This window comes from Apteryx mantelli, chromosome 16 (assembly GCF_036417845.1).
Source record: "Apteryx mantelli isolate bAptMan1 chromosome 16, bAptMan1.hap1, whole genome shotgun sequence".
NCBI classification, from domain to species: domain Eukaryota; kingdom Metazoa; phylum Chordata; class Aves; order Apterygiformes; family Apterygidae; genus Apteryx; species Apteryx mantelli.
Window position 1 is genome coordinate 22,257,895 of NC_089993.1, and position 13,905 is coordinate 22,271,799.

The 13,905-nt window shown below is 41.3% G+C and overlaps 1 protein-coding gene across 2 annotated transcripts in view; it reads left to right on the forward strand.

The window, feature by feature from the left end:
* Positions 1 to 13,905, forward strand: part of UNKL (unk like zinc finger) — an 80,626-nt gene that overhangs the window by 40,692 nt on the left and 26,029 nt on the right. For both annotated transcript variants that reach the window (XM_067306018.1, XM_067306019.1), the window contains exon 11: positions 4,360 to 4,525. In XM_067306018.1, the coding sequence (XP_067162119.1) occupies positions 4,360 to 4,525 (166 nt within the window). The remainder of the gene's footprint in view (positions 1 to 4,359; positions 4,526 to 13,905) is intronic.

The window sequence follows — 13,905 nt, forward strand, 5'->3', positions numbered from 1 at the left end:
CAAGTGAGAGACGTGCGACTCTTCCTTTCACTTGAACACTTAGAGGCCATTGTAGGGTTATTAATTGCCCTAATTTCAGTATTGTTGTGTCTCAGGGAATAGGGAGGCCCGAGGAGAGGGAGAGAGACGGTGGAACAGCCGGTCGGTGGAGCGGTCAGAACACACACAACATTTACCAGTTAAGATCGCCGTCTTGTATGGGCGCAGTTTGTGGTGCCCTAAAACAATTACAGTGGTAACATCAGAGATCGCTGATCACATATCACCATAACAGATATAATAATAATGAAAAAGTTTGAAATCTTGCGAGAATTACCAAAATGTGACACAGAGACACGAAGTGAGCACATGCTGTTGGAAAAATGGCGCCGATAGACTTGCTCGATGCAGGGTTGCCACAAACCTTCAATTTGTAAAAAACGCAATATTTGTGAAGCACAATAAAGCGAAGCGCAATAAAATGAGGTATGCCCGTAAACAAAAATGAAAAACAAGAGACAGCTAAAAGCAGAGCCCGTGAGTTCCATATAGGAGAGTGATAACACACTATCCACTTTAAAAGTATGTATAGGGTTTTTTTCTACACATCTACAGATCAGTGAGAGCAGCAGTCATGGGAACTCTGATTGCCATTCAGTCCATGGTGGTTTTCCATAGAAAGTAATTTTTATGTGACTTTCTACTATTATTAATGTTTGCAACAGAATAAACAAGGCATCTCTATCGATGACCTGGCAGGGGCATCAGGTTTCCAGATGACCAATTTGGCGGGGACGGGTCAATACATTTGAGGGCAGGGCTGCCATTTGGAGGGACCTAGACAGGCTGGAAGAATGGGCCTACAAGATCCTCGTGAAATTCTACAGGGGCAAGTTCAAAGTCCTGCACCTGGGAAGGAAGAATCCCATGCAACAATACAAGCTGAGGACTGACTGGCTAGGGAGCAGCTCTGCAGAAAAGGACCCGAGGGTCTTAGTAGACAGCAAGCTGAACATGAGTCAACAGTGTGCCCTGGCAGCAAAGAGGGTCAGACAGCGTCCTAGGCTGTATTAACAGGAGCATGGCAAGTAGGTCAAGCCTGTTCACAGTGGTGCATGGTGGGTGAACAAGAGAAAACAGGCATAAGTTGAAATGAGAGGTTTAGACTGGGTATAAGGAAAAACTATTTTCACTATGGGCCCAGTCAAGCAGTGGTCATCCAGTGTGTTTGTGCAGTCTCCATCCTTGGAAGTTTTCAAGACCAGACTGGCTAAAGCCCTGAGTAGTCTGGTCTGACTTCATAGCTTACCTAACTCTGAGCAGGAGGTTGGACTAGATGACCTCCTGAGGTCCTCCTGACTTCCAACCTGAATTTTCCTGTTATCCTATGATCCTAAGAATATTTAGCAAGTTCTTTTAATTCTCTCCTTTTAAAAAATATTATTTAACCTCCATTTAAATAGTGTAGAATGCTTGACATTCTGCTACGTAATTATAAAGCTATTGACTTTTTTCTTTAATAACCTTTCTCTCCTGTCTGGTTTCTGGAATGATTCTTTTTATTTTGTCTCTCTGTTCTGTTTAGATATCCCCCAGAATGGAGTTTGGAAGTTACAGATAGGGTCATTCTTGGTCTGTCAAAAGAGAAGGAAAATAATCCTTAAGTTGCATAAGTGCAACTCAGTGAAAATAGGGTGGGACAAGAAGTTCTGTTGCTGCTTGTAATTATGTTAGGGAGGAAGAGGCTAAATAGTCCAGTAGGTGCAAGTGTTTATGCTGTGGAGGAGGAGTACTAATTGAAGAACCCCATTGTGTTTGTGTGTATGTTCAAAGAACATGCAGTTTCACAATTTTTCACTTCCCTGTCACCAGTAAGCCTCAGGTTAAGATGGGGCAGCGCAAAAGGACATATTTTGGATCCAAAAAGCCTGTATCGCCTCTCTCATTCTTGTTGACTTTGCTATCATGTTTCTCCAATGACGAGGATCATGATCAGGAATATACCCTAAGAATTCTAGGCCCTGTCATTACTTCATTCTGCTATGTTATTATACTGCTGTTCTTTATGGTCTGATAAGTACCTCCAGGTCTGGGATATGACTTTTTTTTTTAGCTCAAACATTTATGAAAACAGAAAGGAGCAAAGGAAAAGGGAGTTGTTGTGCTTCTCCCTGAATGGCCTAATTGCAGATGGAGGCCATAGTATTAGAAATGTTTAAAAATAGGTGGTTAAAATATTAGAAAATTTATAACAAGAAACAACGTTATCTTAGAGAGATTCAATGGCTAGAACCTAAAAGATTACCTAAAATACTGGGTATTATTACATCTGCACCTTAGAAATTATATCCAGGCCGCAGGAACAGTCCATTTGTTGTATTGAAATAGTAGAGAATGTGCATTGTGAATTCCGTGTAAATAATGGAACAAAATTTGGAAAAGCATATGACAGAATCATGGAAAGTTGAGCTTGAAAGGGACCTCCAGAGGTCTGTGGTCCTTTCCCCTGCCCCTTCTCAGAGCAGGGTCAGCTAGAGCAGGTTGCTCAGGGCCTTGTCCCGTAGTGTTTTGAGTATCTTCAAGCATGGAAACTCTACAGCCTCTCTGGGCAACCTTTTCCAGTGTTTGACCACCCTTACAGTAAAAAAAGTTTTTTCTTATGTTTAAGAGGAATTTCCAGTATTTCAGTTTGTGCCCATTGCCTCTCATCCTGTCACTGGGTGCCAATGAGGAGAGTCAGACTGCATCATATCAAGACTTAATAAAATTTCTATTTTTGTGATTTTGTTTTTTAAAATTGGTTCCTGAGAGTCTGAAATCTTCATATACATCACTGGATGTGATGCAGGGAGGGGAGGGGGTTTGAGTAGTTTATTTCAGTTCTTTATTTTTCTATTAATTTAGCTGTAAAAATGAGTTTGGGTCCTAACTACAGCTAGGGAAAGAAGAGGTTGTGCTTCAAAGAAAATGGCAGCCAAAACACAGAACAAAAGCACAGTTCTGTTGCATGTTACATATGCAATAGATCTGCTCTAGTCCTCCCAGAAAATTTTGTGAAAGCAGTTAGTATAACATGGTGTGTTTCATGCATATCCTGAAAAGCAAGATAGATTGTTGGGAGGGGAGAGGCAGTAGAGAGAAATCATTTGGTGTTGCTGAAAGAGTGTTCTCTCCTTTGAAATGCAGATGATTAATTCTCCTTAAACTAGGGCATACAAGCTAGATAACAAGATTGTAATTGCACATGCTAATCTTGCAGAGTTCCTTAGAAGTTGTCTGTTCATTCGTTATTTCAAAGTCATGCTGTAAAATACAGTGCACATGTTTCACAGTGAGGGTGGCCAGGCATCAGAACAGAGGCTCAGAGAGGTGGTGGAATTGTCATCAACATTCAGAACTTGACCAGACAAGCTCTTGTGCAAACTGATCTAACTTTTGGTACAGACAGACATGTTGAGACTATTTCTGTGATTGAAGGAAAAATTGTTCATTATCATGGTCATTATCAACCTCTATCTAGTTTTGAAATAGAAATTTTCTGTGGTATCGGTAGAAATCAGGAGAGTGTATCAGTAGATGCTGCACAATCACTGCTCATCACACAGAAGGCAATGAGATGAGGTCTGGACTAATTCAGTCTCAGTTAAATGTTGTTTTTATTAGCTAAAAGATTGGAGGGAATAAATAAAGAATAAAAAAATTTGCTGGAGATTCTGCACAAAGCCTCTGTAGACCTTGTAAAGTTATTTTTCAGTTTCAATATATTCCGATTTCCAGTGCTACATGATTACATTTTGTTTGCATTTATTGCATTTTGTAATTTAAATTTTTAATTAGTATGAAAATAATATTCAGCTAGAAAGAAGCAGCACAGGTACAAGTCATTATATAATGCAATTACATTTAGATTAAATAGGAAAATTTGGGGATCACACAAAGAGTATAAATTGCATATAAATGTATAATGAAAGGGTACGGCTCCTCAACAGATATTTTCCTTTTGAGAAGGGTCATCAGAGTTCAGCTGCCTAATTATATTGTGCAATTTCATAGCAGATACTTAAATACCTTTCTTTCTGAAAGCGAAATTCCCCCATATGGTAGCAAAGTCCATCCACATTAGAGAAATGCATGTGTTGCTAAATGTGATGGAAAGTTATCCTAATCTAATCATTCAGCAGGTTCTTCTGGAGTGCCGATTTCATTATTCACAAAATACCTCCCAGTTCTTTCTGTTCTGAATTAAAAGAATATCTTTTAAAAATGCATTTTGTTTGTTGTGTTTGTACATATCTGTGTGTAAGTATATATATGAAAGCGCATGTATATTTTATTTACATATATATATATTTTTTTTATTATTATTATTATTTTTAACAGAACCATCTCAGTGTTTTCTCAGTGGTTAACCCACTTGCTTCAAGTATAACTTCCAGTCTGGCCTCCAGTGTTGGATCAGATAGTTCACCTCCTACAGCTCTCTCTACTATCAGTGCCAAAGCTCTCCCATTCTATCCTGGCAGTAATACAGTTGAATCAGTTATAGGTAAGTCTGAACATTTAATCTCTGATTGTACATGTTTTTTTGCATTTTTCAAGTTTTTCTTATTTCATCGTAGGTTCAGAAATGCTTATTGGTAAAGACAGTAATGTTTTACATATTTACTTTATTGTATGTAATTAAAAGCAATATCTAAAATTTAATTTAAATGTCCGTTCCCCCCGCCCTTGTCCCCCCTCCCCCCAAAAAAACAGTATTTTTCACAAGGTCTACAGTGTGAGCATAGGAATTAGTGAATGGGCCATTTATAATGGAATTTTGGCATTGGTAGTGGACAGTGATTTTAAGAAGGTATAAAACTTTCGTAATGCAACTCCCTGTGCTCCCAGGAGTAGAAGTAATGTCTCCTCAACTCCTATTGGTGGGCTAATGAGATTTGACTTTATTATATATTACAGATTTGACAGAGTTCACATGAAAATGGGAGATTTTTCTTTGGTTGATTGTATGTTCTCCAGTCTGGGTATTTGTCTGTTCCAGGACAGAATCTTTTGTTCACAGTATGTGGACTGGATCTGAAAGGACACAATGAGAAGGAGCCCTTACATTCTGGGCACACAACAAAACACAATCTGGGAAATATTCAATTCCAAAATTTGTTATTATCTCAGAGCCATTCCTTTGCTTCCAGCCAGCTAGACTTTTTATGTGGAAAACGTAAAGGGAGATAAATATTTCAGGAATAATTAAATACTGATTTTCTAGCCAAGTTCTTAACAGCAGAGAGAAGAATAATTTCCAAGGTCACTGAATCCACTTAGCAGTCGGCAATCATGTCAGTTCATCCTTTTCTGTTTATTTTATCACCGGGTGATGGAGACGATTAGCTACTATTCAAGTGTTTATAAATAAGTACATTCTCACTCCGTAAATTCCTATATGTCACACTTGGTTGGAGAATTTCTGTTCTCAACAGCATTTATAGAGAGATGCACGCATTATTTCCATTTTTTTAGAAAGAAAATGTTTTATCCATAGCCAGATGATGATCTTGCAAAGGGGTATACAGACAGGGTGTCAAATATAGTGAAAATTACTCAGAATCTATTACATGTCTTGTGTCTTGAATAGAGTTTATAGTGCATGGTTTGGATAGTCCATGTACCATTTGTCCTCAGCAACTGAAAAGCATAGGTGCTTTGCTGGAGATCCATCAGGCAGAATGTAATCTTTCACTATATGCATTCCTGATGTTGCTGGCAAAACTATTGTATCAACCCAACACTTCTGTAAGTATCTGCCTCACTGTACTAAGCCATATGGCAGTAAGTAATCATGTGACACAGATTGCAAAGCTGAACTTTAGGTGCATAAAGATATGGCTTTAAAATACATGTTTGCCCTCTCTTCATTTGATGAAACTTAAGGATATTGTTTCCCAGGAGCTTTGGACTCTTTCTGTTGATGAGTAGATGTGACAAGTATTCTAATTAAAGTGTTCTACCAGTTATCTCCTCAGCCCAGGAATATAACAATAGATGGTTCTTTCTTCATTTGATGAGAAGTAGCCAGAGAGAAGGAGAGAGAAGGACACTGAGACAGCTTGAAATCCTAGGGCTTCCTATGGTGGTTCTCCAGAATGAAATGTACACATCAATATATAAGAATTCTGTGTAGTCAGAAATGCATATTGGTTGTGTAGCCTTGCATTAACAATTACTGTGCGCTTATTTTGACACAGAATCACCTCAGGCTGAACACAGGATACCGCATGTTCATCTCCTGGCAAGGAATTTGTTAGTCTTTGAACTCATGTATCAAACATCTGATACTGCTGTTGGTGATTCATGTGCTTGAATTCCCAAATATGTTAACAGATCAACTGAATCACTTCAAATATGTGGACTTTGAGAGTCTGAGGATGATGTGTTTGGTCCACAAACCTTTGTACTTATATCCAGAGTTGCCTGTACTGAAAATGTAATGGATTTGTCTCAAAACCCTCCATTCCCTCTATCTAACAGCATAGATGATAAATGGCTCTTGAGCCAACAGGATGTGTTCCCTGTGTGAGAAACATTTAGTTGATAGCAGAAAAGAGTGTTAGGGTAATCTCCCTTTCTTTGGCCGCTATGCCCAGCCTTCTGGACCATTTGCTGAGGAGTTATGTCCTTCAGTTTACCCACTAAAGTTGCTTTGGGCAGCATTTTGGTGTAGTACTCCCATAATGAGGTCCTCCATTTTTTTTCCCCCTCACTTCATAACAACCGGGTTGTCTCGAAGCATTGGTGAGGTGTATGCCTACCAGGAAGGATCCGGTCCTCAATGGAGTTTGAACCGGATGCTGAGTGTCAGGGAGCAGCAAGAAGAGGGGTGCTCTGCAAGCCGGGAGCTGAGTGTGACCACAGCACAAGGCAGTGCCATTACCAACGGGGGTTCAGTCCCACAGCATCTGGACTCAGTAGGCAGATTAGGGTGCTGATAACAGGGTTCATCGACAGCCTCGGGCAAGGTGAGATGGTGAAGTAGGTCCAGGATCAAATCGAGTGAGTCCAGTCAGGAGCAGCAGGACACAGGGTCAGAGACAGACTTGTAAACAAGGCTACAACATAGGTCTAGGCTCCAACCAGGAGTCAGGGCAAGAGACAAGACTGGAGATGAGCTACTACAACATAGGTCCAAGCTCTATTAAGGAAACAAGGCCAGAGACAGGACTGAAGACAGATGTATCTACAACATAGCTCAGGGAAGGACTGAAAACCCAGACCTGAGCCTAAATGGAGATCCTGGAGTAATGGCAGATGGTGTGGTGGAGGTTCCTGGTCAGGCTGGTCTGGGCAATTAAGACCTACTGGTGCACTCAGGGCCTTGACAACAGCCTCCCTTCCCATCGAGATATGTTCTCACACCTTACAAAGATCTGGGTTCGGAGAAGTACTTGCTGTGAAGTGATTTGGTTGCAGTGGGTTGTCATGGAGCTATTTGTGGGGGAACATGGAGCCAGGGCAGAGACACCAAATGGGGTCCTTGGAGTCAGGTCACAATCACAGCAGGATCATGGAATCAGGACAGGGATATGGCATGGGGGACTTGGAGGGTGGGACAGGGAACTTGAAGCGGGGTCAGAGACACAGCACAGAACCAGGACAGTCATGGAGCTAGGACAGGGACACAGCATGGGAGACTTGGAGCCAGGTCACAGTCTTACTAGAGATGTGGAAGCAGGACAGGGACATGGCATAGGGGACTTGGAGCTGGGCAGGGGGTGTCACGCCACCACTGAGGAGCCCTGGAGGCCAGATGGGATTGGGTGGGGGGATTCACTCAGGAGCCCACTCAGAGTAGGGCGTCAGCATCACAGAGGAATCAGAACCCAGGGCTGGTCACTCAGGAGGAGCCACGGGTGTAGCACCCTGAACAGCCTGAAGGCCATGTTCCATAGTGCTTAGCTCAGGGCTCAAGGCAGTCTGAGCTAACTGTATAGGGCAATGAGATCTTTAACACCTGAACCTTTTGAAGCCGCCCAGGCTGTGTTTTGGCTGACTAATGGATTTATTCCTGAAAGCGCAGCCATTTTCTGGAGCTCCATTCACACTTTTGCTAAGCATTACATTGTTGCAGAAGGTTCTGGACATGAAGCTTTGGAAAATCGCTTCTTCACTCTCTATGTCTTCTGCACCTTGCCTCCTACCCCTACTTCCTTGTTAGATATGTCTTGGTGATGTTGTACTGGTTGCATTCACCCAGGTGTGAATGTGCATTTAGAAAGACATTCAAAAGCCAAAGAAAAGTTACTTACGTGTTACCATTCTTCTTTAGGTAGCCTTGTATTGACATACATTTGCAATCCAGCTTCATGTTTCTTTCTTCCATAATTCCTTATATTTCCTGGGAGTTTCTGGGAGTGAGAAGAACTGAGGAGGTGGAAGATGGAGATGCCCCTTCTATACTCGTGTGTGGAATATGAAAGGGAGGAGCTTGTACATGCATCTACAGCTGTTGGGATAGGAAAAAGATTCTTCAGCCCGTAGTGCTGCATGCAGATATACTCAGAACAAATGTAGAGAACATATCTCAAAGGAGAACAGTCAAAATATTTTTCTTTCCATAGCAGTACCATGTTTTCTTATGTTAGGATAGATGAATAATGTTTTAAAAATGCTAACAAATTTGAGCTTTCTTTTTAATGGCTATGCCTGATTTTTTTAATTGTCTTTTAAATGAAAAACTCTTTTCCTGCAAGTAAGCAAATAGCCAGGCCATAATATTCACAATGATTTTATTTCTTTGACTACTCGGGAAGAGGAGGAAGCAAACTCCCATGCTTTTTAGTTTGTTAATCTCATCCATAAAAGCATATAATCTTTATCAATATTGACTTGTTTTCCAAGTTACAAAATCATAGAAAAATTTGGATTGTTAGGGACTTGTTGAGATCATCTGGTCTAACTTCCTTCTCAGAGCAGGGACAGATTTTAAGTTAAATTCAATGTCAAAGTCTAATCAGGGTCTTGTCCAGTCAAGTTTTGATTATCTCTAAGGAAGGGGATTCCGTATTTCTGTAGGCAACCAGTTTTCCAGTATTTGACCACTTTAATTATGAAGACTTTTTCATTGCATCTGATTAAAATGTCCAGTGCTGCAACTTGTGTCCTTTGCCCCTTATCCTTTTGCTGTGAACCTCCAAAAAGAGTATGGCTCCATCATTTCTGTAAATAACCATCGAAGGCAGTAATTAGCGTTCCCCTTAGTTTTCTGTTCCTCAGACTGAACAAACCCAGCTCTCTTAGCCTGTCCTCATATGTTACGTGCTCCAGCCCGCTAACCATCCCAGTGGCCATTCACTGGACACACTCAAGTTTGTCAGCGTCTTTCTTGTACGTTGGACTCCAAAACTGGACATGGTATTCCTGCTGTGTTCTCACAAGTGCTGAATAGAGAGGAATAATCACTTCCCTCAACCTGCTGGCTACACTCTTACTAATGCAGGCCAAAATGCAGTTAGCTTTTATTGCCACAGAGCATGCCAAACTTGTTGTTCATCAGGATTCCAAGATCTTTTTCTGCAAAGCTACTTTCTGATCAGTTGGCCCCCAGCCTTTACTCTTGTATGGTGTTGCTCTGTCCCAGGAGCAGTATTTTGTATTTGCTTTTGTTGAACTTCCATCAGTCCTTTTTTTTCCCAGCCTGTTGAGATCCCTCTAAGTGGCAGTCCTGCCATCCAGTGTATCAGCTGCTCCCTTAATTTGGTGTTATCCACAAATTTGTTGAAATATGTGCCACTTTTGCGGTAAATGTAAATTATTCAGGAGGCAGTGGCATGGGATATTGTGATTTGAAAGACACTGTATTTAACATTCTGTGGCTTAAGTCACATGATTAGGGAGTTGCTGCGATTAGCTGCTGTACTTGAAGAATTCTGTGTTTAAATTGATGTGTACCAGAGACCGGGAGACTGCAGACAGTGAGTCAGCACTTAGAGATGGTAAGTTAGGGATTTGATTTTTTTTTTAATTTGATTTTTTATTCCGCATAAAAATCTATGAAGAATATTAAATGATGGATATTTTTCTGCAGTCTTGCAAGTATATAGCTTGCCTTCCTTAAAGGTTTGTTTATCAGTATGTTAGAACAGGAAATAAATTTTAAGCTATTTTTTAATTTCAGAATTAGATCGAGCAGAATTTGTAGTTTTCATTCTATGCAAGTAATATAATTTCATGTGCTTATGGTTAATATTTAAGTAATGAGATGGAACAAAATCATATTTTTGTCAAGATAAACATTTTTTTGGAATAAGTAGGGGCTAGTTGGCTGTAACATGTTATTAGTATAACAGTAAAAAACAAGGTCTAATTTCTGTATGCTAGATGTGGTGCTAATTCAATATAATTTTTAAATCATGATATACTGAACAAGTGTTACAAAATGATAAGTCTTTTAAGCAATGCTATGCTGTTTCCGATTTCCCAGTGTGATTAGATTACTGAGCTTAAAGACTCTTGATTCCTCTGTGTTAAAATATGCCTCTGCTATTTTTCTAAAACATTTTCAGTATGCTGTTTGTTAATAGAATCTGAACCATAAAATGAGTACGTCTCATGTATGTATAAGTTAGTGTACTTTACAATAACTGAGTAATTTTGTTCTTTTTCTAGAAAGAATTTCAAGTACATAAATTCTCTTTTCAGAGTTCTGTTTTGTGGGTGTACAGGATGGCGGTGAAAGTAAAGTGCTGTATGCAATCTGAGCAAAGCAGAAAATTAAAGATTACTGTAGAACAGAAAATATATAGATAAGTGTTTTTAGGAAGTTGTGGATTGAAGGATCAAAAGAATGAGGTAGAGCTGCAGCAAGGGAAGGGGCTAGGGGATTATGGGGAAATGGGATAAATAGGTCTTAATAAAGGATTAGAGGACTCGGGAAGGAGTTATATTATTGAGGATTCAGGAAACTTTCTGAACTACTTTCTGTGGCCTTTCATCTTGGTTTGTCAATAAGGGAGATGCTGCATCTTATGGAGATCTCCAAGCCCTCTCTTTTTGCTCCCTGAGTAACAGTCCCCAAGAGCTGGAGAAGAGAAGGGTGCAAGGGAGCTGGGAATAAGCATGCCAATCATATACATGAAGTGTTTAGTGTTGAGACTGAACTCCATAAAAACTGCAGTGTGTTTGAAATACTCTTGAAAATACATTTAAAAAATAAAATACTTACTTTAAATATTTGCTGAGATACTGAAGAAATCAGATAAGTGTCAAAGGAAGAGGATTTGTAGATGAATAAATAGGCAATGGGCAGTAGAGAAGGGAAATGAGTCAGGTGAATAAAGGAGAGAAGGTGAGACCTTAACATTAGGGGCTGACACCTGCCAGCCTGATGCTCCGCTCCCATATGTATGTGTTAGGTTCTGCAAGGACTGTGCCTCTGGGAATGTTTTGATTGCTTTCTTTGCTTTCTATTGGGCACTCAAGCGTGAGGATTTTGCCTGTCTGAGAGACTTGCCATTTGAGGGAAATCGGAGTCTCTCCTTTTGTCTTCCGTATATGTTGTGATCTAGATATGCCATGTTCTCTCCCTGCACTTCCTCCTTTGACTTTCCACTGTGTGGAAATTGGACTTGGAATCTGAAAGAGCCAGAAGGTATCAGAATTTAAACTTCCAGTATCTAGAAAATAAGTAAAGATACATATCAGCCCTTTGTGTAGTTGGGGAGGACCGGCATGGCAGAATGAGTTAAGGCCTCACATGAGTTAGTGGTCTAGCAAAGGTGCAGGCTTGGATTTGATCTATTATCTGAGCAGTATAATTCATGTTAACCTCATTATGTTTTGTTCCAGCTTGTAGTACATGTGTAACAACAGACTGAGCCAGACACTGCAAATAACTTAAAATATTAGTAACGTCTGGAATCCTAATACTTCATGAGATAGAAAGGGGAGAGTGAGATGGAAAAGGTGAAGGAGGGATGTACGATGTGGGACATTGCAAGAGCTTGAAAAAAACCAGTTCTCCTAAAGATAATGATGGTGCTAATAACTAGATTTTACAGTCTCTCTTTTTACGACTGAGAGAATGTTGAGTTTGTTGAAACAAAGTGGAACAGCTTCACCAGGTGAAGGTGAGACAGACCTACCCCGGAATATCCTGCAGTATAATGATGAGAGGTTTACTCTCATAGGTGTATGGTGTTATTGCACAAAGGATGTTGAGACAGGTTCACATGCATGAAGATTTATTAGTGGGATCCATAGCTGATGACACACAATGGTGATAGTTACTTTCAGAGATAAATAAAAACATAAGGAGAGAGAGAGAGAAAAGGGAAAGAGAAAACTCTCCCAGTGGCCAGCTGGGAAGTGATGGGCAGGGCAGACTAGCATTCTTCTCTGGGCATCCTCTCCTGTGCAGCAGGTGGTCTCCCCACCCAATACTTTTGCCGTATTAACTATGCAGTTTCACTTTGGCCTCTGGAAAGGTGATGGAGCAGTTGATCCTGGATACCGTTTCCAAGCATATGAAGGACAAGAGGGTGATCAGGTGTAGAGTCAGCATGGATTCACAAAGGGGAAATCATGCTTAACCAACCCGATAGCCTGCTATGATGGCATGACTGGCTGGGTAGATGAGGGGAGAACAGTGGATGTTGTCTTCCTTGACTTCAGTAAGGCTTTTGGTACTGTCTCCCATAACATCCTCATAGGCAAGCTGATGAAGTGCGGGCTAGATGAGCAGTTGTGAGGTGGATTGAGAACTGGCTGAATGGCAGAGCTCAGAGGGTTGTGATCAGTGGTGCAAAGTCTAGTTGGAGGCCTGTAGCTGGCAGTGTACCCCAGGGGTTGATACTGGGTCCAGTCCTGTTCAACTTATTCATTAGTGACCTGGATGAAGGGACAGAGTGCACCCTCTGCAAGTTTGCTGATGATACAGAACTGGGAGGAAGTGGCTGACACACCAGAGGGCTGCACTGCCATTTAGAGGGACCCTGACAGGCTGGAGAGGTGGGCAGAGAGGAACCTCATGAAGCTCAGTAAAGTGAAGTGCAGAGTCCATGCACCAGTACAGGCTGGGGGCCCACCTGCTGGAAAGGGGCTGTGCAGAGAAGGACCTGGGAGTCCTGGTGGACAAGTTGACGATGAGCCAGAAATATGCCCTTGTGGCCAAGAAGGCCAATGGTATCCTGGGCTGCATTAGGAAGAGCATTGCCAGCAGGTCAAGAGAGGTGATCCTTTCCCTCTACTCAGCCCTGATGAGGTCACATCTGGAGTATTGTGTCCAGTTCTGGGCTCTCGAGTACAAGAGAGATACGGAGCTACCGGAAGGAGTCCAGCAAAGGGCCACTAAGATGATTAAGGGGCTAGAGCATCTGTCATATGAGGAAAGGCTGAGAGAGCTGGGACAATTGAGCCTGGAGAAGAGAAGGCTCAGGGAGACCTTACAAATGCATTTAAATATCTGAAAGGAAGGTGTAAAGAGGATGGATCCAGTGGTGCCCAGTGATAGGACGAGAGGCAACGGGCACAACCTGAAACACAGGAAGTTCTGTCTGAACATGAGGAAAAATTTCTTTACTGTGAAGGTGACTGAGCACTGAAACAGGTTGCCTAGAGAGCTTGTGGAGTCTCCTTCCTTGGAGATATTTAAAAGCCATCTGGACACAGTCCTGGGCAACGTGCTGTAGGTGACCCTGCTTGAGCAGGGCGTTGGATCAGATGATCTCCAGAGGTCCCTTCCAACCTCAACTGTTCTGTGATTCTGTGATCGTGTACTCTGTGAACTTTAACGCTTTGGTCAGTATTTTGTTCTGGACAGCTTAGGCAGCTTCCTGCTGAGCACTGTTCTGTGGATCCTGCTTCTTGGTCAGTAACTCTCTTTATGTATTATCTAGAGAACCTAACTCTGGATTCCATTAGATAGCCTGATCAACC